Source organism: Eretmochelys imbricata, chromosome 26 (assembly GCF_965152235.1).
Source record: "Eretmochelys imbricata isolate rEreImb1 chromosome 26, rEreImb1.hap1, whole genome shotgun sequence".
In the NCBI taxonomy this organism is placed as follows: domain Eukaryota; kingdom Metazoa; phylum Chordata; order Testudines; family Cheloniidae; genus Eretmochelys; species Eretmochelys imbricata.
The window spans coordinates 14,269,514-14,295,215 of NC_135597.1; the positions used below are offsets into that span (position 1 = coordinate 14,269,514).

Genomic DNA, 25,702 nt, shown 5'->3' on the forward strand with positions numbered 1-25,702 from the left:
CTGAAGCAGATATCTCACTCCTGAGGATAAGCAAGGATACCAGGGTACATCTACTGCACACGTGCAGCTTCAGACTCGGTCCCTACACGGCTGACCTGTGTGCCGCTTTAGTCCCTGAACAAGTGATTGCCAAGTGGCATGGGAAAGTTTCCTACAATGGGGGAAGGAACAAAGCAGCTCTGCCAAGGAACCTTTGGCAGAGGATTGGCGAGTACTTCCAGGAAAGTTTCCTAGAGATTTCTCTGGAGATCTCTCTGGAGGATTCCTGTGAAATCTCGGTGTGCATCAACACACTGTTTCACCGCACTGCTTAGCTGCGCAGAGTAATTTGGAGCACACTCAAACCCAGCTAGTCTTGCACATTTCTATCCCTTCACCCACTTCTACAGTATACAAAGCAAAGGGCAGCTGCACGTCATAACTGAGCAGTATCAAGTCAAAAAGATCACTTACCAGGGGTCTCCTCTCCTTCTTGCTCGCCAGCAAGGGACTGCCGGGACTGGCTAGACACTTCCGGAGTGGAGAAGAGTTCCTGACTTGCTGCCCCACCGGATAAACCGCTGTGGGCTCCACAAAGTCCTACAATTCCACCTCCTCATCCATGACTTCGTCTTTGGGGTTAGGTCCGCTGTCTGCTTCTTCCAGCCATGCCAATGTATCCAGGGGGCTATTGATAGTAGGATTGCCGCCAAGGATGGCGTACAGCTCCTTAGAGAAGCAGCAGGTCTTCGGCACAGCACCAGAGTGACAGTTTGCCTCTCTTGCCTTCTTGTACGCCCACCTCAGCTCCTTTACCTTCGCTCTGCACTGCATAGTGTCCTGATTGCAGCCCTTATTACACAAGCCACAAGAAATCTCCCCATAGGTATTGAAATTCCTACGGCTGGACCAGAGCTCGGACAGGACAGCCTCCTTTCCCCACATACACAGCAGATCCAACTCCTCTGCTATGGTCCAAGTGCGAGAGCGTCTGCCACGTGCACCACCGTGGTCAGCTGGGAAGATGTGAAGTGAGCTCTCCATGCTGAGCAAATAGGAAGTAGAATTTCAAAAATTCCTGGTCCTTTAAAGGGAGATGTTTGCGTACCTGGCTGCAAGGCAGTGGAGTTTGAACTGCTGACCAGACGCGTCAGGATGGGCATTGTGGGACACCTTCTGGAGGCCATTTACAGTGACAAAACCAAATGCGGTGTCTACACTGACACTGTCATTAAAATTTTGCTGCAAATACGCTCTATGCCTCTTGTCAAGGCGGTTTTATTTTAACAGGAGAGTTTTGTCGGCAAAAGTAGCATTGTAGTTTTGTCAATAAAAGCTGCCTTTTGCTGACAAAACTGTAGACAAGGCCGAAAACAGCTTATGTTGACCTATGTCACTGTCTACGCTACAGCCTTGCTCCCACCGAGCTAAGAACCCCACTACACTAATGTAACTGCACCTCCATGAGAGGCATAGGGCTTATGTTGATGTAGTTAGGGCGACACAGTGTCTGTGTAGACACTGCGTTCCTTACATTGGCGGTCTTGTCAATTTCATGGCTCCTCTGGACGCTCTCCCACTGACATAGTTACCACCGTTCATTGAGCGGCTTTTATTACATTAAAGGGAGAGCTCTCTCCCATTGGCATAATGCAGCTAGACAAGCGCTCTTACAGTGGCACAGCTGTATCGATACAGCTGTGCCGCTGAAAGCTTGTAAGTGTGGACATGGCCTCTGTTGATGTAGTGCCAGTGTAGACACTGAGTTGCTTGCATTGATTGTTGCTGCCTTTCAGAAGTGGTTCCACAATGCCCCACACTGACAGTTAAACAGCAAGTGCTCCTGGTGAAGACGCGCACCGCCGACACAAGGAGCATAGTGTGGACATGCAAAAGCAGTTTAATTACTGCGGTGGCTGCAAGTCGATGCAACCTTGGGTCAACTTAACTTTGTAGTGTAGACTTGCCCCCAGTACCTTTCCCAGACCTAAAGAAGAGCTCTGTGCAGCTCAAAAGCTTGTCTCTTTCACCAACAGAAGTTGGTCCAATAAAAGATATTACTTCCCTCACCTTGTTTCTCTAATACTAGGTTGTGCCAGTAGTGAAGTGGGATATGAGAGAAGGATGGCTTTGGCAGCACTAACAATTGCAACTCTGAATATTCTTGCTAACCATATAAAATGTCCAATCCTTTTTTGAATCTTGCCGAGTTTTTGGCCTCAACATCCTATGGCAGCAGGTTTCACAGTCTAATTATGCATTATATGGAGAAGTATCTTATCTAGAATTCATGCCTCCTGAATCCAAATGCCATGCCCTATCTATTGGACCAGGACGGCTACCATTGGGAAAATAGAGTCTCAACTAATTTAAACAGCTCTATCCTGCCAAGTATTTTTGATTCACCAGAAAAGACATACCAGGTAATAAATGTGAAGAGGAGCATAAAGTTCGTATCAAGGATTTACTTAACAACGGATTCTAAGGAGATTACCAGCCAGACAGGGCATAAAGCTAACAGGAGGTGAGCAGAAGCTGTATACATATGTAAAGCCAAATAGGCCCACTTCCAGGTGAACTACAGGTGGACTGTTAATACAGAGCAAATCACTCTGCTGTGGGCATCACAACAAAGCAAGCCCTAGGACCTGCATGCAGTGGCTGCCCCTCCTATGCAGATGTTATGTTAAGTGCTGTGGGTAGAGAGTTGTGTTTTATTTCCAACACATCATGCATCCTAGAATTAGAGACGTGGGCCCCGAAACACTCACCTGCACATTGAAGAACTGCCTGGGAGTCACATCTGTATACGTCCCAAAGACTGCAGTAAAGGGAAACAAAGAGTCTTGAGATCACAGGTATAAGCCAGTCTGTATCTCAGTTCAGTGGGATCACATGGGAAAGGTCTTTTCCAGAAGCTGCTATCAAGGCTGGAATCATACTACAGAGGAGAGGAGAGGCCGTGACCAGAAAGAGGGACAATATGGGGGAGGATGGAGAATTCCAGTGAGAAGCTGGGAGAGGGAACAGTGTCATGTCAGGAGAGGAAGAAGGAAGTAGGTTTTAGGACAGGCCACGCTGAATTTTTGCTCAGCATTTGAGAGCCACGCACAGAGTGTGAACAGGCATCATACCGCGACTGACAACACACATAGTCAGGCAAGGGGGATGGAGGAATTACCTCTGTACTGATACAGGTGGGTCCCTTGTATCGGACGCCTCCATAGCTTGAAGTGCTTCTTGTCCATCACCATCTCCCAGGGGTGCTCCTCGCGAGTGGCTGTTATATCAACATGGGCTTTGGAAACCAGCTTCTGGTGCTCTCCCCCGCTGCCATGGAACAGCCTGGAGACTTCCTCCATGTGCTTCATCTCCTCTGCAGACCTGGAGTGGGAAGAGAGGAAAGGCTGTGCTAGTCAGTGCCAAGGCCTTGCCACAGAAGAGGCCAGGATCACCTAGTATTTTGCTACACACATAGCCTATGAGGCTAGCAAAGTATTTTCTGCCTTCATTTATCCCAGCAGCAGCCACGTTACAATAGGATTCCCCGGAGGTGCCAGCAATGGGCCCCACACTCCCGCGCCAAGGAAACAGAACTCAGAGAAGCCAGGCTGGGAAAGGGACAGCAGCTCCACTGTATTCTCTCTCTCTCCCTAGTCAGAGCTCTTCATACTACCTGCTAGGCTTGTCAGGATTCCCTGCTAGGCTTGTCAGGATTCCAAGTGAAAGCCTCCTTCAGCATTGATGGGGATAGCAAAGATCTTTTCTGGGGGAGGAGAGAAGGGGGCACAGTTGGGGCAACCATTAATGCGAACTCTGCTCCTTAGGAAGCCAAACTGCCTGTGTAGGGAGAGGCAACTGCAAAGGAGCCTGCTCCTTGTACAAATGGACTGAAGCTTTCCACAAGGTCAGAAATACTTTCCCCTCGAGAAGAACAGACTCAGCAAGCAGTATTTTCTAGCATTCCCCACACATTTTTAGTCCCCCAAGCAGGGACAGAACCCCTGTATCACCTACAGAGATGGTTCAAAAGTTCACGGGTGAAAGTCAGACTTCATTTTACAAGAGCTGAATGATCCATTTGAGCTCCCAGCAAAGCTTCCAGTAAAAAGCTACAGCACTGCCCTGGATTTTAGGGGTGTATATACCCCAGAATGTGATTAAGCTAATTGAAACCATATTATGTGCATTCAGCTACCCTGAATTAATGAAATAGAACTACACATAGCTAAGGGTTAATTTGGAGACCGGCTTTCAGAAGCAATGTCATATCTAGCAAGCAGTTTCTGCTAATCAGAATGGAAGGAGGGGACAGACAAACAAACTGAGATGGAAAACCTTGGTGGTTGGAAAACCTTGAATCTAGACACCTCGGATATTAGAAAGTTTATTGAAAGTTAGGAAAAGTAATGATCCAGTGGGGGTCATTATGACCCGTGTGTTTTGTAGAAGTTAGTTTTAAAAGATTGGCTAACACAGTGTACTTTGGAGCAGTCCTCTGAAACTATCTGGAGAGACCTTTTTCCTGACACCCTTTTGCCCTGGTGGGTGAGCACCTGGCCACAGTGAACCTGCTATTTAGTTACTCAATACCTTTCCAGATGTTAGGTAAGTATCTGGGATGTTCTAAACCTATTACTTATGTCTGTGTGTGCTTAAATCTGATAAACTGCAGTTTTAAATAGAGCACGCTTACTTGCATGAATCTTATCGGCCCGAATTGCTGTGTTCCTGTTGATTTATTTCTTACACCAGCTGGGGTGAAATAGTTAAGTTGCCCCTGCTGGGGGTTCCGAAAACCCTGGTTAACAGCAGAGGCAGCCAGCAGTTATCTCGAGTAAACAGATGATGGAACAGATTGCTAATGTGCAAGGGATGAACTGCTAAAAGAAAAAGACTTGCCAAGGGAAAGAACCGCTTTGGAACAAGGTGAAACTTCGGGACTTACCCATTCCTAAAGATGACACTTGCAGCACTGAACTAGAGCCAGGGTGCTCACTAAGCCAGAGAAGTGTAGCTGCCCAAGATAATCTAGGACAGGTTGTGCCTATTCTATTATTAGTATAATGTTTAGCCTTGTAAAAGTGGAGACCCCATAAGATCCCATAGTGCAGCAGACAACTAAACCCCACTGTGACACTGCACCCCACATTCACCATAGTAATATGATGATGATATAATTATGTAGCATCTTGTACAAAACATGCCTTGTAAGGTATCATTCTAAAAGTCTTGACCTGTTGAACATTAATATCCTGTTAGATTGTATGTGAAGTTATACAGTTTTGCTAGGTAAGTGAAAACACCCACAGTTAGCCTTTCAGGTACAAAAATGAAGAAGCTAGACAGTGCTGATGGCTCATCAACAAAGACAATGGACCATGGAAGAGCTGAGCCTTTCTGTGAATGTTTCAGCTAGCCTATAAGCAATGGCTGCTGTGACTCAGCAAGGCAAGCAGGGGCATGTGACCAGACCACATGATACTGGACTCCATTTTGGTACCTGTATTTGTTCACAAACTGGGCTGGAAGCTTAGCTTGAAACAAAGGGTTCCCGCCAGATGAAGAGACTATATAAGGTGGGGAGTGACATCATGATTTGTCTTCACTCCCCCATAACTTAACACCTGAAAGATGTTCTGAAAGACAAAAGACTTGGAATGCGGTCTGTGCCTTAAGAATCTGCAAGCCTGCTTGTATCATCAGTCAGAGTGAGAAACTAATTCAAATCCTACCTATCTAGTATGCTAGGCTTAGTTCACATTTTTGTTTATTTGCTAGGTAATCTGCTTTGATCTGTTTGCTATCACTTAAAATTTCTCTCTCTGTAGTTAATAAACTTGTTTTATATTTTATCATAACCAGTGTGTCTTTAAATTAAGTTCCTGGGAAAATCTCATCTTGGTTAACATAGGCATGTGCATATCTTTCCCACATCGAGGGGAAAGCAAATTATATTAATGTTTCTTTTTATGTCCCACAGCAATCTGGCCTCCAAGGAATCGTCTAGTTCCCCGCAACTCCTCTGGCAGCTCTGCAAATACTGCAGGATCAGGTATACTGTGCTTGGAACACTCATCACAATACTGCAAAGCTGTGCAGGATTCATGCTTCCCACAGAGATGGCGGACATGGGGGCTTTTGAAAAAGAGGCGTAAAACATTATAGGATGCAGATAAAATTATGGGACGGAGAAAACTGCCTCAAGGGACATTGAAACCATGTTCCCAATCAACCCTGCATGATTCGTTTGCCCCCATGAGGCATTGTGAACCTTTCCCAAAACATCCTGCACTAGATGGTGGCAAGTTGCACAGTGGGATAGAATCATAGAATATCAGGGTTGGAAGGGACCTCAGGAGGTCATCTAGTCCAACCCCCTGCTCAAAGCAGAACTGATCCCCGACTAAATCATCCCAGCCAGGGCTTTGTCAAGCCTGACCTTAAAAACTTCTAGGGAAGGAGATTCCACCACCTCCCTAGGTAACGCATTCCAGTGTTTCACCACTCTTCTAGTGAAAAAGTTTTTCTTAATATCCAACCTAAATCTCCCTCACTGCAACTTGAGACCATTACTCCTTGTTCTGTCATCAGCTACCACTGAGAACAGTCTAGATCCATCCTCTTTGGAACCCCCTTTCAGGTAGCTGAAAGCAGCTATCAAATCCCCCCTCATTCTTGTCTTCTGAAGAATGAACATCCCCAGTTCCCTCCGCCTCTCCTCATAAGTCATATGTTCCAGTCCCCTAATCATTTTTGTTGCCCTCCGCTGGACTCTTTCCAATTTTTCAACATCCTTCTTGTAGTGTGGGGCCCAAAACTGGACACAGTACCCCAGATGAGGCCTCACCAATGTCGAATAGAGGGGAACAGTGTACGGCTCTTTGCACCAATGCAAGTGCTGCTAGTGTAATGTAGACATGCAAGAGCGATTTAATTACTGCAGCGGCTGTACGTCAACGTACTTATGTTGACTTAATTTTGCAGTGTAGACTTGCCCTATGTCTCCTCACGTATTCATTATGCAGAAAGCCATCAGAAAGTCACCCAGGCTGGCCTCTGCAAAGACGTCTTATTGGAGCCAGCAGTAGGGGGATGGTACTTCCTGATGGCAGTGTCTTTGGTAGCCAAACACTACAGATGTGTTTGTCTATCTCTTATCATCTGCTAAAGTTGTACTAAGTGTTTAATTTTGGTACATTCATACTACTGCAGTGGTACAGTAACACTTCCAAAGTGCAGCCAACCTTGCCATTTCCTTCAAGTACACATTAAGAGTCATTCCAGCTGCATCTGCCATGCCAGTAGCTCACGGGCTCTCTGACTGACCCAGTCACTTCCTGCAAGTGAACCATTACCACCCCTTAACTATGCTCAGAGCAGGTCTGACCCGGAGGCTACGTGAGCCCTACCAATTCCAACAGCTGCACCACTGCTTCTAATGCTACTGAACCAGGGTGAAACGTTTGTAAAAAGCTCTAATGAAAACAAGGCCCAGGGTCCTTCGAAAGCAGTGGTCACCAACCCGATCATAATCGACTGGTCGATCCTGGGGACTCCCCCAGTCATTTGCGATCTCCAGCAGTGTAGCGGGGCTGCTGCTAAGGCAGGCTCCCAGTCTGCTGAGGTGCAGCCCCACTTCCCATCAGCTGCTCCTGCCTGCAAGCACTGCCCCCGCAGCTCCCCATGGCCAGGAACGGGGAACTGTGGCCAACAGGAGCTTTGGGGGCAGTGCCTGCAGAGAGGGACAGCATGCAGAGCCAGGTGCCCCCCGCCTCCCCTCCCAGAGGCCGCAGAAGCGTGTTGGCCCCTTCCGGGAGCGGCGTGGGGCCGGGACAGGCAGGGAGCCTGCCTTAGCCTCGCTGCGCTGCTGATCAGGAGCTGCCCATGATAAGTGACACCCAGCGGGAGGCTGCACCCCACCCCCAGCCCCTGCTGCACCCTGAGCCCTCTCCCAGAGCCAGCATCGCATACTTCCTCCTGCACCCCAACCCCTGCCCCAGCCCTGACCCCCCTCTCAGAGCCAGCACCCTGCATCCCCTCCTGAACCTCACTCTGCCCCAGCCCAGAGCCCCTTCCTACACCCAAACACCCTCCCAGAGCTTGCACCCAGCTCAGCCCAGAGCCTCCTCCCACACTGCGAACCCCTTGGCCCCAGCCCAGAGCCCAGACCGTCTCCCGAACCCCAACCCCCTGCCCGGTGAAAGTGAGTGAGGGTGGGGGAAAGCAAGTGACAGAGAGAGGGGGAATGGACCGAGCGGGGCAGGGCTTTGGGAAAGGAGCAGGGCCTCGGGGAAGGGGTGGGGCAGATCCTGGGTTGCCCTTAAATTCAAAAAGTGATCTTGGGCATAAAAAGGTTGGAGACCACTCTTCTAAAGCATCCGGCACACACCACTCTCAGAGACAGTGAGTGGACTCAAAGGACTGTTGGTCTCTTCCAGTATGGAAATTCCCTTTGATTTTAGCCAGCTGCTCCCCTGTAATAGTCTTTTTGCCGGTTTATTATAGAACTAGAGTGTAATAGAGAAACTTCACACGTACTAGCTGTGATCAAATTACACGGTAAAAGAAGAGGCTTAGCAGGGCTCCCTAGCCTATCAGAAAAGCTCATAGCCAGCAAGAGGGGGATGATCCTCCCTTAGCCACTCGATTCTGTGGGCAAAGACTCAATCTGGGCCAATTAAGATGCCCAGTTTAATTTTAATGCAACTAAGAAGGCTGGTCTTGTGACTAAGGCCATATGGCTAAGACTCAGGAGATCTGGGTTCCTGAGGATTCATATGGATAGAAAGGCTACAACTGTCTGTGTTACCTTGAACAAGTCCCCTCTCTGTGCCTCAGTTCCTAGTCTGTAAAGTGAGGATAATCCTCATTCCTCTCTCACACAGTGTCTTGTCTATTTAGATAGTCCCCGCCCCAAAGAGTGTACAGTTACTCTTTGTCAGTGCTCTGCCTGGCACAATGGAGTACTGATTTTGCTTAGGACCCTTTAGGCACTACAGTAACACACAAATATCTAGAGGATTGCATTCCATTCTGACTGCTGGGTGAAAGCCTGCCTTAACTCACACAGCCAGATAATGGGAACCCATGGATGATTCACAGTAGCTCTGGATTTACAGTATATTTTCTCTCTTGCCCATCTGGAATGACGTCAGCAGCAATCTTAGGGGGCTCAAAGCAGGAAGCAGCATTAAGACCACTTGTTCAGCTGCAACCAGAGGGAAAGATGCTATTAAGAAGGAACCCAAACCACTTTACAGGCTGAGGATCACTCCCCATCTCCAACATCAACTGGCAATCAGTTCTGGGGTTTAACATCACATGGTGACATCAATCCAGTTCTGCACTCTCTACACTGGTTCCCCTGACTATCCCACCTGGTTCAAGATCTTGGTCCTTATCTTCAAAGACCTTAATAGTTTGGGAATGGGATAGTCACAATCAGATCATGACCATGGTCATCCTCGCCCTCCCATGGCACAGTAGCCCTGCACAATGCAAGGATAGAGTTAGTCTCCTGCACAATCTCAAAGACCAGTGTAAGACTATGGAACTCTCTGCCACATGATTTAAAAACTATTGCAAGCCTCACTTCCCATTGCAAAAGCAAGGCACACGCTGCCTGCTTTGACTAATAAAAGCATTGTGCAACACTCAGTTTTCCCCTTTGGGAGAGGAGAGGAATGGAAGAGGCATCATGTGCAACAGATGCCAGGCATATGACTATGTGCCTCTGGAAGATGCACCGATTCCCCAGATGATTAGTGCAATACGAGTACCTAAGCAGAGCGGACACTACTCAACAGTTTTGACAAAGGAGTCAACCCACGATTAAGAAAGCAGTAAAACAGGAAACATAATTAATGCCAATCAACATGAGTTTATATAAAATAGATCACATCAAACTAACTTGATATATTTTTGGATGAGATTACAAGTTTGGCTGAAAAAGGTTAATTTTGATGTACCTTCTGTAAGGCGTTTGACTTGGTACTCCATGATACTTTGATTAAAAAAAAGCTTGAATGATATAAAATTAAATTGACACACATTAAATGGATTAAAACCTGCCTGATAAGTCTCAAGATGCTTCTAAATGGGGAACTGTCTTCAACAGGGTATGTTTCCAGTAGTGTCCTGCAGGGATCAGTCCCTGTACTAACTAAATTTTTATCAATGACCTGGAAGAAAACCAAATTATCAATGACAAAACTTATGGGAGTGGTAAGTAATGAAGAGGACAGGTCACTGTTTCAGCATTGCTTGGTAAACTGGTGCAAGCAAACTATATGCATTTTAATATGGCAAAATGTCCATGTATAGATAGATCTAGGAACAAAAAAACATAGGTCACACTTAAAGGATGGGGGACTCTATCCCGGGTAGCAGTGACTAGCAAAATATTTGGGGGTTGTGGTGGATAATAAGATGAAGTATGAGCTTCCAATCTTATGCTGTGGCCAGAAGAGCTAATGCAATCAATGAACAGGGGACTCTTGAGCAGGAGTAGACAGGTTACTCCACCTCTGCATTTGGCATTGGTGCGACTGCTGCTGGAATACTGTGTCCAGTTCTGGTGTCAACAGTTCAAGAAAGATGTTGAAAAATTGGAGAGAAGAGCCACAAGACTGAGGGCTTGTCTACACTACGCAGCTTTTAGCGACAAGGCTATGTCAACACAACCTTGTCACTAAAAGTCAGCATTTGTGAACATTCTTTTGCGGTATTTTGTTCGCACTTTTGCTGACAAGATACTTCCACACTGCTGCTTTTGTCTTTTGCCGGGAGGGTGGGGTGTGTGTGTGTATGCGCGCGCGTTAAGTACCCGCAAAAGACATAAGTTTGGCGACAACTGTGCAGTGTAGACATACCCTGACTAAAGGATTAGAAAACCGGCCTTACAGTATGTTTAGCTTAACAAAGAGAAGGTTAAGGGGTGATGTGATTACAGTTTAAGTATCTACATGGGGAATGAATATTTGATAATGGGCTCCTCAAACTAGCAGAGAAAGGTACTCCAAACGCTGGAATTTGAAGCTAAACAAATTCAGACTAGAAATAAGGTGTACATTTTAAATAATGAAGGTAATTAACGAGTGGAACAATTCACCGAGTGTCACGGTAGATTTTCAACCACTGACAATTTTTAAATCAAGACCAGATGTTTTTCTAAGAGATCTGCTCTAGGAATTAATTCAGAGAAGGTCTCTGGCCTGTGTTATACAGGAGGTCAGAATAGATGATCACAATGATCCTTTCTGGCTTGGAATCTGTGAATCTTATTCAATTGAAGGGAGAGTTGTAGGCAGGATGCAGTTGCCCAAAGCAAAGTATAGCCCTTCCCTTTTAATTTGTTTTTTGAAGGGAGGGGAAAAGCCTGGCTGCAGTTTGTATTTCTACAAATCATATAAATCACTTCTGACCTTGGCACCAGACTTCAGCCAGCACCTGGAACAGATAAAGTGTCTATAAAACCAACTTGGCAGAATCAGTTTAGAAGGTTCTCAAACTAGGCCCCGCCCTCCCTGGGTCACTGTTTGCCTTGCAGCAGTCTGCAAAGGTCAATCATATTGCACACATTACCAAAGTGAGGCAACAGCTTACACTCCCCTATAAAGTAATTTCTGGCTGGCAAATAAATACTCTTGCTGCACTGCTAGGGTGCCCAGCAAACAGGCTGCAGAATGAGACAGTCCCTGCTGCAGCATTTACAACCTAAAAATAAACCCAGAAGTACAGCAGACGTGCAATAGAGCTTCCAAACAAAATTCCAAGAGTTCTGCATTTCTTGGTTGGGAATCTGCTCCCACCGCTCCCAAGGGAATCAGAAACTCCCTGGACAATTTATGCAGGCACTTCTCATCTACCACTCCATAGATGGTACCATCAGTAAAGCACTCATCTCCAGCAGATAGTATTTCCTACAGCACATCCCACATGACCTGATGGGCAGCTAACTTGGGGCTTGTCAGGTTTCAAGACTCGATGCTTCACATATGTGGGCCCCTTACTGAGTGAGGGAGGCAACCTAGTGACAGAGGATGTGGAAAAAGCTAATGTACTCAATGCTTTTTTTGCCTCTGTCTTCACGAACAAGGTCAGCTCCCAGACTGCTGCACTGGGCAGCACAAAATGGGGAGGAGGTGACTAGTCCTCTGTGGAGAAAGAAGTGGTTCGGGACTATTTAGAAAAGCTGGACGAGCACAAGTCCATGGGGACGGATGCGCTGCATCTGAGAGTGCTAAAGGAGTTGGGGGATGTGATTGCAGAGCCACTGGCCATTATCTCTGAAAACTCATGGCGATCGGGGGAAGTCCCGGACGACTGGAAAAAGGCTAATTTTAAAAAGGGAAGGAGGAGGATCCTCGGAACTACAGGCCAGTCAGCCTCACCTCAGTCCCTGGAAAAAATCATGGAGCAGGTCCTCAAGGAATCAATTCTGAAGCACTTAGAGGAGAGGAAAGTGATCAGGAACAGTCAGCCTGGATTCACCAAGGGCAAGTCATGCCTGACTAATCTAATTGCCTTCTATGACGAGATAACTGGTTCTGTGGATGAGGGGAAAGCGGTGGACGTGTTGTTCCTTGACTTTAGCAAAGCTTTTGACACGGTCTCCCACAGTATTCTTGCCAGCAAGTTAAAGTATGGGCTGGATGAATGGACTATAAGGTGGATAGAAAGTTGGCTAGATTGTCGGGCTCAACGGGTAGCGATCAATGGCTCATGTCTAGTTGGCAGCCGGTATCAAGCGGAGTGCCCCAAGGGTCGGTCCTGGGGCCGATTTTGTTCAATATCTTCATTAATGATCTGGAGGATGGTGTGGATTGCACCCTCAGCAAGTTTGCAGATGACACTAAACTGGGAGGAGAGGTAGATACGCTGGAGGGTAGGGATAGGATAAAGAGGGCCCTAGATAAATTAGAGGATTGGGCCAAAAGAAATCTGATGAGGTTCAACAAGGACAAGTGCAGAGTCCTGGACTTAGGACGGAAGAATCCAATGCACCGCTACAGACTAGGGACCGAATGGCTCGGCAGCAGTTCTGCAGAAAAGGACCTAGGGGTTACAGTGGACGAGAAGCTGGATAGGAGTCAACAATGTGCCCTTGTTGCCAAGAAGGCCAATGGCATTTTGGGATGTATACGTAGGGGCATTGCCAGCAGATCGAGGGACGTGATCGTTCCCCTCTATTCGACACTGGTGAGGGCTCATCTGGAGTACTGTGTCCAGTTTTGGGCCCCACACCACAAGAAGGATGTGGAAAAATAGGAAAGCGTCCAGCAGAGGGCAACAAAAATTATTAGGGGACTGGAACACGAGACTTATGAGGAGAGGCTGAGGGAACTGGGATTGTTTAGTCTGCGGAAGAGAAGAATGAGGGGGGATTTGATAGCTGCTTTCAACTACCTGAAAGGGGGTTCCAAAGAGGATGGATCTAGACTGTTCTCAGTGGTAGCAGATGACAGAACAAGGAGTAATGGTCTCAAATTGCAGTGGGGGAGGTTTAGGTTGGATATTAGGAAAAACTTTTTCACTAGGAGGGTGGTGAAACACTGGAATGCGTTACCTAGGGAGGTGGTGGAATCGCCTTCCTTAGATATTTTTAAGGTCAGGCTTGACAAAAGCCCTGGCTGGGATGATTTAGCTGGCGATTGGTCCTGCTTTGAGCAGGGGGTTGGACTAGATGACCTCATGAGGTCCCTTCCAACCCTGATATTCTTTGATTCTATGATATCTGAAGGCTCACTAGTGGAAGCTCCCAAATACAGGGAGTCCTCAGACTTACGTCAGATGATGCTTTTCAACTGACTGCCCATTTCGCCCCACGATACTTGCTTCGCCCTTACAATGCTTGATTTGCATAAAGTTTGCTTGGAATCACTTGCATCTCAATACCAGTATAACTCAACCAGGAAGTGATCGCTTCTGATTGGCTTCGAGGAAGCAGGATAGCTTACTGCCGCTTGTTTTTGATTGGCTGAGCTCAGAGCTGGGAAGCCAACAGTGACTGACTGAGGCTCAGCATGTGTGCGTTCTCCCTGGCTTTCTGAGCCCGTGTTGCTGGCATTCAGTGCAGCATGTGTGAGTTTATATGTTTATTTGAATGCTGTTTACAAAATACAGTGTACAGTCAATACATTGATGTTGCAACATTAGTCATCTATAATTCATTTAGTACAAAAATGTGGGCTATTGTGGTGAAAATAGTGTATCAAGCCTTGGTTCAGGAACCAATCCCCCCTTCATACCACTGATTCCTATGGGAAAAGCGGTTTCAACTTACAACATAATTCCGAAGACTCCCTGTATGTAACAGGTGACATGTCACTCTCACCATCTTTCACTCTGAATATAGGTCAGATCATCTGTACCCCATGTTCATCTCTCTCCATTACATCCACAGCTGTGGCTAAGGTCTGTCACTATTCCCAAAGAGTTCACTTAGGAAGAAAAAGCACGCAAGAAGATAATCAGATGCTACTGTAGAGGGACAACATGGGTGGAAAGAAGGGAGGAGAAACGTGATTTCTAATGAATATTCAGTAGACCTACTTAAGGTTTTTTATAGCACCTCAACTCAGGCTCTTTTCCAGACAGTCATTTATTCTCTATAAAAGGCCTCACATTGAATACTAAGTTAGTATTAAAGGCCTGAGTTCTAGAACCAAGGACATTCAGGATGAAGCCTGTCACTCTAGCCCACCAGTTCCCAAGTGATGGTCCACAGAGCACCGGCTAGAAGCCCACAGAGCTGGATGATCCCATGATGCTCGCTGCTTCTCATCTCCCGCTGCTACTCTTCACAAAGAGGTAACTCAAAATCCAACACTGCCCTAAGATTATTTTCTGAGGTAGGCATTTGCTGTAGATACTATAGGACGGTATGTGATTGCAAATGTGGTCTGAAAGGGGAAGTTACCCGCATAATCAGGAGCAGGAAGGGAGGTCTCCACAGAACACACTGATCTACACCAAGAGTTTGAGAATAAGAACTCAAGTCCTAACTCATGCTGTTCTTCCATATAATCTTTTAGAGGTGGGCATCGGAACAGAGCCTTACAAAACAGGACATGGGAGTTATGTGCAGCAGGCAAAAACACAGCTGTGCAGAGGCTTGCCATGAAGGAGCACACTGCACAGGCAAATCATTACTTACAATAAAGCATCATTCTTACCATGGAAAGTCCTACTGAAGTCATGGTGCAGGTGAGACTGTGGTACAAGAACAAGGCACAGTAATGCTGTTTGAAGTGCTCATCTGAAGAGCTCAAAGTACCTTACCAATGTGAGTTAAGCCTTTATTTCTGGATTGCTGTGCAGAACAGGACTTCATGCTGATCTACCGTATTAAGGACACAATGTAGATAACATTACCAATACTGAGAACATGTCTGTGTGTTGGACTTCTGCACCTTCACCAAAATTACAAAGATTACTCCACCCTTCTCCCCTCTTTTCTGCCTCTGTATTTATTGTTTTTTATGTTTTATCTGTAATGCATTTGCCCTATTAATACATGTGCTTGCTTGGAAGAGCTGCATGGTGACTGGTAAAAACATCAGCACCGTTCTCTGAGGTAAAACACAGCCCAGGTGTTGGCCTTTTGGCAGACTGGCTTACTGGGAATATCACAGTATAGATCAGTGGTGCAGCCTTAAAACCCCCAGTCAGGGGGGAGAGGGTCTCTATCCACGAGAGGTGATGGCTGGAAGCCTGAAACCTTGAGGGACCATGGAGCAGGAATACAGGTGCAGTTACCCTGAAACTGTAACAATTATTACCCTCATCTTAAAGGTGGGAAACAGGCACTAAAGTCTAGTTTTCCAAAACTGACTAGTGATTTGGAATACTTCATTTTTTGGGGTGCCAAACTTGAGACATCCTGAAGGGGGGCTGATTTTTTAATAGCAGTGACTCGGCACTTGCACAAGGTAACACAGCAAGTAAAGTGATGGAACCAAGAATAAGACGGAGTGTTTAATACCAGTATCCACCACCTATAGTCTGTGGTGGATTAGCCATGGAGCCAACAGGGCCCGTGCCCAGGGGCCTCAGCATATCCACCCCCCCACCACAAAATGGACAAGGCCCCAAGCGGAGCACTGGGGAGCTGAGGGGGGGAGGAGGAGGGAAGGGGTCTGCAGGAGGAAAGGGTGGGGAGGAGTCCACACTTGCTCTGGCCCAGGGCCCCACAAACCCCTAATCTACCTCTGCCTATAGAATTTGTGGTAATTTTGGATTGCTTGCTCATTATTTAAAAATGTAAGTTTATATATCGCTTAGTGCTGTACAGTACATTAAAAAACACCTATGTTCTTTACATTTCTTCCTAACGTGATCATCACTGCATGCTGAGACTCTTAAATTGCCCCTTTTCAGAAGTTGCCACAGGAGAACGCTGTCTTAAAATGCAACTACAAATTCTTGTCCAAGATCTGTATTTAGATTTGATACTATTATGTCAGACACCAATTTGAATGTTTTAGATCAGTTATTAATGAATAGATCTTTATTTTTATTTAAACTGCTCTAAAACTTCATGAGAAATGTGACAGTAAAACAGGATGATGCAGAGGAGTACATTCACATAAGGGTATTAAACAGACATAGGCCTGAGAGTTAAAATTGTAGCATTTGGAAGGGTACATGCATGACCAGCTAGTAAAAGTACAATCTCAGCACAGAACTAGAAGAGGGCTGCTGGGAGCCAAATAAAAAATGTTTTCTTTTTTAATTTAAATCCGATTTTAATTTAAATCCAATATATTTCTTTTTTTTTTTAATAATAAACCACTTTCAAATCAAATTTGATGATATGAAAACCTATATTAAGGCCTTAATTTATTATAATCATTTAAATGAAAATATCCAAATGGCACATGTTTGCTGCTGAAGTTTTTAAAAAAGTCAAACTACTGAGCTGGTGCAAGTCACTGGCTAAGCACTTGGAACCAGAGTTTGAAGTGCTAACCCAGCTTTTGACAGCAGTAGCCGCTTCTGCACATGTAGAGGAAATGTTTTCTTCATTTCAGTTTATTCAATTAGTTCAGTTCAATTACTAGGTGGAATCAGTTTCTCAACTCTGAACAGAGTTGAAAAAGCAAGAAAGTTCGTTTTCCTTTTCCAGTGCATGAACAATGAGACACGAGGATGAGCTCTACAAGTTCTGAAATTTTGAAAGACACATGGTGACCAGAAAAAATTCCTTCATTTTATTTACTACAGATAATATTCCTTGGTTTAATAAACCAGTTAGTGAAGACTATATTATGTTGCAAAACATTTTAATCGTTACCAACCAGTGAGAATCAATCTTTCTTTAGGAAAATAATTAAGATGTACAAATGCAAAACAAGATTATAATGATTTAAATCAAGGTTTTCTTCTTGCTGAACCGCAATTTTAATCACATTTGATTTAAATCAATGCACCCTGATTCCTGGGTTCCATTCCTGATTTTGTCAGACTGAGATCAAACAGGAAGGCTATCTGTAAAATGGGAATGACACAGTCATACCACTGTCAAGTGCTTTGAGGTCTCAGATGAAAAAATCCCAGCTGTGCGCGCGCTGGTGGTTGAACAGCATTTCAGAAGTAGAGATCATACAGTTAAATAAACTAGTTTTTTAATCTGCTTTTTAAAGCTCCTACAATTCCCAGTTAAAATTAAGTGAAACAAACACTGAACAAGGGAGTCTGTATGCAGCTGATTTTATTGAAGAATTACTTCCCCCACAAGAAAGGGCAGAGCCATTAGTAATTTTTACTGTATTAGAAACTGGCTTTAAAGGTGACCTGCAAAGGAACTCCAGAAATGGGTTTTTGCCCTGCCCACGACGCCCTTGTTTTTGCACTTCTTTATGATGTTAAAAAAAAAAAATCCATTTCTTTCTACAGTTCAAAATTCAGGTCTTGTCTACCTCATCTACAACAATTAGTAAAACTATGACATCACAGACCTCAAGCAACTGAACCAGGACTAAGAGAAATTCAGGGGTTTTTTTGTTTTGTTTTTTTAAAACAAAAGCAAACAGCTTTGAACAACATTTTCAACTCACTCTGTAGAGTTAAAAAGGAGATACAACTCCAAATTAAGGTTTTTTCACCCAAACACTCCCCATTTTAGTTCCAGGAAGCCTCTTAGGTCAATGGCAATCCATGATAAACCAATTCATTTGGAGAAATAAAAAACTCAAGGTTTAAGCAATCTACTTTACAAAGGGGGCCATGGTAAAAGGGAGGTTTGACTTAACCAGACATTAAGCATTATTACCAAATTAAGAACTTGATGTACTGAATAATACAGTATCAAACTTGTGGAATCAAACTTCTCATGATCCCCTGGATTAAAAAAAACCAAAACGAACAAAAAAACCTATAGGTCAAAACCAGCATATTACATTTATTTTTATTAAATAAAATAACTTTAAATGTTTTGATAAGAGAAATTTATGTACCCAAAACATGTTTCATGTCAACAAATAAATCATTTATTAAAACAGAGTGATAAATGATAATCAGTGAATTAAACTGATTATTTTAGGTCAGCCCAGGAAAAATTTCAAATATGCCTGAGTGAATCACTGGAGTCCAAATCTCTTGAAAATGAAAGTCTCCTAAGTTACTTAGGCTGACCTACTGTGCCACATTTATATAGCTTGACCTCAAAAGTTAGAATCAGGGGGAAAAACATCTGTCTTTATAGAAAGAAAAGGAGTACTTGTGGCACCTTAGAGACTAACCAATTTATTTGAGCATAAGCTTTCATGAGCTACAGCTCACTTCATCGGATGCAAAGCTTATGCTCAAATAAATTGGTTAGTCTCTAAGGTGCCACAAGTACTCCTTTTCTTTTTGCGAATACAGACTAACATGGCTGTTACTCTGAAACCTGTCTTTATAGAGAAAAGCAGCTTTTAACTCAAAGTTTTGATAGAGGTTCATGGACTCAGCATATTTATTTTGTATTTAAATGTTGAGAGTATAGTAAATGTGGGCCTTATCTGAATTTAATACAAAATATGTTATTTTCAACAGATTTTTAAAAATAAAAATTTAAACAAAATAAAAAAAACAAACAGATTTTTTTATTTAAAAAATAATCCATTTTTATCTACTCTGGTAGGAAATTTTGGTACTAGAAAAAGTTAATCAAGTCAGTTCTATAGAGAAGGAAAAAAGACTACTACTTAGAAATATGGTTGAACTTTTTGGAGTTTACTGGAACAGTTTATCTCCTGCTACCAAACCTGATAGTATTTTAAAACAAACAACCACGTTTTGAAAACTAAGGAAGGGAAAAGCCCCTTCAACAATCATCAAAATTAAACTAAGTATTAAAATAAGGAAAATAGATTTGAAGTAAAAGTAGAAAAGCTCTATCTCACAGAGTTTTAATGGGCCAACTAACAGGTTATGCATCTAAACGTAAAAAAAACAATGTGATATTAGCAACTCACAAGACAGAAGAGGAAGACAGTAGAAAAGTATCAACTATAATATGTGATCAATACCACAAAGCTGAAGAGAATGACTGGTAGTTGGTCTCACCAATACAGCCTTAAGGACTTCCATAAGCTAGTTTTATATATATACACACACAAATATATAAAAAAAATTTTATCACTGTTTAAGTTGTAAGACAAGTTTTATGAGCTTTCTGATACAAAAGAATGGATCTGTCTGTTAGAAGATTCACGACCTCAGCCTTTCAATTAATTTTAAAAGACCAAATCCCATAAACATTTAAGCATGTTAATAACTACTGTACGGTCCCATGGGTAGCCTTGATGGTATGCCTGATCCAACACCCATGTAAGTCAATGGAAAAATTCCTATTACTTCACCAGGCATTGGATCAGGGGCGCCACCTGCCTACCTGTTTACAACACTGGGTCCTAAGAGAACTCATGATACACACTTGAGCCCCTCAAAAGAAATAGGAAAAAGACCACATTTTCAGTATTTCAAATATATAAGAGGCCATGAAGGGTTTTGTTTAACCTTTAACAGACAAAGTACCAAGGATGGGTGCAAATGCAAGGGTTATTTCATTTCTAAGGGTTTTTGTGATTTAATAGATTGCATAACGTAATGTGTTTAACCTCTAAGAAAAGATGCCAACAAGTTTAAACATTTGGATAAGACAGCACTGAGACAGGAATGGCCTTGAATCTCTGTACCTCCCTCAAATCCTTCATTCTACAGGCAGTTTCAAGCAAAAGTATCTTATCACATATCACCCCTCAACCATGTTTCTGAGGCCCAAACACTCACAAAACCATTAATCAGATATTTAAAATATTAATTGCCCCTACTCTTATTATTAAAGAATGGATATATTTCAGATCAGAAGCTAGAGATGGAAAGGATCTAGCCAGTCATCTCATCCATCCATCCCTGAATTATGACCTTCATTTTCTAGTGCATTAAGGCAGTGGCTCTCAATCTTTCCAGACAACAGTCACCCTTTCAGGAGTCTGATTGATCTTGCATGCCCCTGAGTTACACCTCACTTAAAACCCACTTGCTTACAAAATCAGATATAAAAATACAAAAAAAAAAAAAAAAAAAAAGGGTCACAGAGCACTGTTACTGATGGTTTACTTTCTCTCTCATTTTTTATCATATAACTATAAATCAACTGGAATCGAAACATTGTACTTACCTTTCCCTGTATAGTATACAGAACAATATAAACAAGTCATTGTACAAAGAAAAGGAGGACTTGGGGCACCCGAGAGACTAACTAATGCTCAAATAAATGGGTTAGTCTCTCAGGTGCCACAAGTCCTCCTTTCCTTTTTGCGAATACAGACTAACACGGGCGGCTCCTCTGAAACAAGTCATTGTATGAAACTTTAGTTGGGTGCGGACTTCGCCAGCACTTTCAATGTCGCCTGTTGTAAATCTAGGCAAATATCTAGATGGGCCCGGGGGGGGGGGCAGTCCAGTGCATGGACGGGAGTGGGGGGAGCCCTGCACTAAGTAGGGTGAGCAGACAGCACGTGTGGAAAAATCGGGACGGGGTGGGGGCGGGAATAGGAGCCGATATAAGAAAAAAATCCCCAAATCGGGACTGTCCCCACAGCATCGGGGCTCCTGCTCCCCCGAGAGCAGTTTCTGCGGATACTCGTTTTAAGGAACGCGGGCGCCCAGGCGCCTCTTCCCGACCACGGGCAGCCCCAGCACCAGCCGGCGCCCGGGGGGCCCCGGGAGAGACCCACCTTCGCAACTCCTCCTCCTGGATCCGCTCCTCTTCCCACAGGAAGACGCCGGCCAGGGCCGCCATCAGCTTGCAGGCGCCGGCGTGGCGGGCCTGGAAGCGGCGCCACAGGCAGCGGAAGAGGCTCCAGCGCGCCCGCTCCGAGTAGATGTCGCCGTAGAGCTGCCCGGTCTGCTGGGCCCGCCGCACCCGCTGGCCGGTCACGTAGCTGCACTGGCTGGCCAGGAGGGACAGGAGGCTCCGCGGGCCGGGGCATGTCTCGGGCTCCCTCCGGAGCCAGCCCAGCAGCCACTGGTAGCGGCTCCGCAGGGCCTGCGCGGGCCCCGGCCGGGCGCCCCAGTGGGCCGAGCGGGCGCAGTACGAATAGATGCTGGCGGGCGGCCTCCGTTGCAGCGGGTGGAACATCGCCGCGCGGCCTAGCGCGAGGGAGCAGAGCCCGTTACCCGCCCGGCTGCGCGCGGGCCAAGCCCCGCCCTCGCCCGCCTCAGGCCCTGCCGCCTTACCGGGAGGTCAACCGCTACCGCGCGCGCGCGCCGCCTACCCCCCTCCCTCGCGGGTCTGCCCGCCGCGCCCATTGGCCTCCCGCCGGCCGGCCCCCGGCCGCCCATTGGTGCGCGGCGCCGTCCGTCTGCGGCGCACGCGCCGGCCCCTCGCGGAGCGGGCCTCGAGGGCGCCGCCCCGCCTTGTGAGCCAGCGCGGGCGCCTTGGAGACGCGCGAGGGGTCCTGCGCGGCAGCGCGCGGGGGTGGCCGGGGAGCTGCCTGCGCCCGGGGACGGCGGGGGCGGGGAAGGGTTTGCCCCTGAAGTCCCGGGTGCCTCGCAGCTGCGGCCTCTCCTCCAAGGCTCTCCAGCCTCCCTGGCCCCTCCGTAGCGGGCTTAAAAGTGGCCCTTCCTCAGCCGGAAAAAAACAGCCCCCAGACAGACGCTCCGCCCAGGACCTGCCGGGCTGGCCTCCGTTTGCGCAGGGGGCACCCTCCAGTTAGGCCTGACTAGCTACTGGGAGCGGAGGGATGGGTCATCGCGTAAACTAATTTCCCCCACACTGTTACCCCCCCCCCCCCGCGACTGTATTTTCCGCTCCATGCATCTGAGGAAGTGGGTTTTAGGCCACGAAAGCTTACGGCCCGATAAATTGGTTAGTTTCTAAGGTGCCACAAGGACGCCTCGTTGTTTCCGCCTGCCTGGCTTTCTTCAGCAGGGACCGCCAGACTGCATTCCTAGCAAGTCATAACCAGGGTTGGGGAGGACACCTTGAGGGTCAGGATCCCCGTCTGGGCCTGGCGCCCACAGATGCAGGTAGAAGAAGAGCTAGTGGCCGAGATGGCAATACACCCTTTTTCTCTCCTTGTAGATTTTTCCTGCTGTGGTACCTAGGGAAGTGCTAGAAAAGTCCCACTTCTGCCTTTCTCTGTAGGCAAACTCAACAAACGGATTCCCTTTGTCTCCTAGCTGTCTTAGTCACTGCAGCCATGTGCCTATAGTTTTGGGGTACACTATTAGATAGCTGTCTTACGCCACCCCAGAAGTGGCTGCATAGCAATGGCAAGTGGAGCGATCTATTCACAAAGACAGGGTGTATGTCAGCACTGAAAGGTGCAATCTGAAAATTAAGCCATTATGAAATGGGACAACTAATTGGAGTCCAAAATCCCACCCCTCAAACCATCTCAGAGTTTTATTATCTCTTGAGTAAAAGTAAACGGAGGGTGAACTCCTCCTTCCCTTCCCTTTCAAAAAAAGATATATTGGCATTGGAAAAAGGTTCAGAAAAGGGCAACAAAAATTATTATGGGTATGGAACGGCTTCCATATGAGGAGCGATTAATAAGACTGGGACTTTTCAGCTTGGAAAAGAGACGACTAAGGGTAGATACGACAGAGGTCTATAAAATCATGACTGGTGTGGAGAAAGTAAATAAGGAAGTGTTATTTACTCATAACACAAGGACTAGGAGGCACCAATGAAATTAATAGGTAGCAGGTTTAAAACAAAAGGAAGTATTTTTTTCACACAATGCACAGTCAACCTGTGGAACTCCTTGCCAGAAGATGTTATGAAGGCCAAGACTATAACAGTGTTCAAAAAAGAACTAGATAAATTCATGGAGGACAGGTCCATCAAGGGCTATTAGCCAGGATGGGCTGGGATGGCGTCCCTAGCCTCTGTTTGCCAGAAGCTGGGAATTGGCGACAGGGGATGGATCACTTGATGATTTCCTGTTCTGTTCATTCCCTCTGGGGCACCGGGTATTGGCCATGGTCAGAAGACAGGATGCCAGATGGACCTTTGGTCTGACCCAGTATGGCCGTTCTTACGTAGTTTCCTGCTCTTCAGCGAAAGCCAAGCATTTAGGTAGCAGGTTAGTGGAGAGGACCCTGAAAGATGCCATCCACTGCCAGTATGTGGAAAACCTAAAACGGAAGCCAGACCAGGGCAAGGCATTAGAGATGACTTGCAAGTGGGATGCCAGCAACCACTTCCTCCCCGGGGGCAGCTTCATCCGATTTGCCGACTGGAGGTTCATCCACAAGGCCTGGCTCAACTGTGTTCCGCTGAACGGCGCCGTCCACCATAAGAATTGGGACAAGCGATGTAGGAAGTGCAGCTAAGCCAGTGACATTACCCCACGTCCTGTGTAGCTGCAAGCCCCATTCCAGAGCCTGGCAGCTGCAACACAATGCCATCCAAGATCACCTGGTCATCCCACCACCCGTAGGGAAGGTTGCTGTGAACTCCACCATCTCCGGAACCGACAGCCAACTACAACCGGACATCATCATCACCAACGAGGACCGGAAGATCATCATGGTGGACATCAGTGTCTTTTGAGAACAGGACTCTGGCCTTCCGTGATGCCCAAGTTCATAAGGTGGAGAAATACGCCCCTCTGGCCGAAACCTTGAGAGCTAGAGGTTACCAGGTGCAGACAATTTGGGCACAGTGGACCCCAGTAAGGAGCGAGTGTTGAGAGAATGCGGAATTAATCAACGCTACGCTCAGCTGATGTGGCAACTCATAGTGTTGGACGCCATCAGATGTTCGACGGACACCTACACAGAACACATCATCAGACATCGGCAATATCAGGAGGGATGAGCTAGAGTGCCGATGAGAAGCACAGTGGGAAAAGTAACTCAAATACTTTCCTCAAGGATTGTTTTCTAAATGGACAACCTACCCTAATTCTCAACTACTGAGGGACAATCTCCACTCCTTGATAGATTTTGCTTTCCACAACCAAATCTCTGTACAACTTTTCATGAGTGACGTACCTGACTACTTGGATGCTAATGCCTAAACTGTGTTCTTAAATTTATTCACCTAAATTTGGGTTATTACTGATTGTGCATTCTATGTATCATATGACTTTTAAAAACAAACTTTGTATTTGTGGATAATCTAAGCACTATACCCAGATGTACAGACACTTTTTTCTCAACCTGTGTATTACATAATTTTAACATTAGCTTTAATAAAATTTAAAATCTAATAGTACCCACAGCTATGATTGTGTTCTATTCAGCCCAAGGGATAGATTCAATCCATTGTGTATAACAGCTCCCAGCAAACATAAGGCCCTGCACTCCTTAAGCACCTGATAGTCCCCTCACACTAAAGGTGCACCCTGAGAGCAGGATCAAACTCAAACAGCACTAGTATTCAATGTACAGATAGCCAGGATGAACAAACAGCTTCCTTCTCTTCTAGAGCAGCGATTCTCAAACTGTGGGTCGGGACCCCAAAGTGGGTCACAACCCCATTTTAATGGGATCGCCAAGGCTGGCTTAGACTTGCTGGGGCCCGGGGCTGAAGCCCGAGCCTCTTCACCCGAGGCCAGAGGGTTTCAGTCCTGCATGTTGGGACTCAGGCTTCAGTCCTCCCTCCCGGGATCGTGTAGTAATTTTCATTGTCAGAAGGGGGTTGCAGTGCAATGAAGTTTGAGAACCCCTGTTCTAGAGCCATGTTCATCCACAATGCCACAGCAAAACCTGTGACTGATCTATGTTGTGTTGAATCAAGACTCCAGCAGTTGGCTCTCCTTGATGCTTCATTCTACCAAAACCCCCCAGCGTAAAGCTCTCAGCCAGTCATACAATACTGGACATGGAGTGAAAAGCCCTTTCTGAGCCCTGGCAGGCTTACAGCCTGAAGCATGAGAGTCAATCAGCCTTATTTTAGCATGATGGGCCCAGCAACGGAATGTAAAGCAACAACCGCTTGCAGATTATAGCACAGGACTAGCAGCAAAGAATGCCCAAGTTTTAGCTCCAGCTCTGCATCTGTTATTTTGGGAAAGACACCTAACTTCTCTTTCATCATTTCCCTTCTCTGAAATGGAGAGGTTTCTTGTGTCACAGAGGAGTCAAGAGGCTTGTTAAACTGATCTTACAAATGACAAGTGCCAACTACTACCAGAGTAACCCCTTCTTTCTCTTGTTCCTCAGCACTGTGACAAATAATCTTGTGTGAAATAAAGAGTAAGGACTCCCAGGG

At 45.9% G+C, this 25,702-nt stretch overlaps 1 protein-coding gene across 1 annotated transcript in view; it reads right to left on the minus strand.

The window, feature by feature from the left end:
• Positions 1-21,733, minus strand: part of STARD7 (StAR related lipid transfer domain containing 7) — a 39,141-nt gene extending 17,408 nt beyond the window's left edge. Inside the window, exons 1-3 of the mRNA XM_077805644.1 lie at positions 21,210-21,733; positions 3,161-3,363; positions 2,751-2,800 (exon numbers count right to left, since the gene is read on the minus strand). Of these exons, the coding sequence (XP_077661770.1) occupies positions 2,751-2,800; positions 3,161-3,363; positions 21,210-21,613 (657 nt within the window). The 5' untranslated portion in view covers positions 21,614-21,733. The remainder of the gene's footprint in view (positions 1-2,750; positions 2,801-3,160; positions 3,364-21,209) is intronic.
• Positions 21,734-25,702: the final 3,969 nt, after the last annotated feature.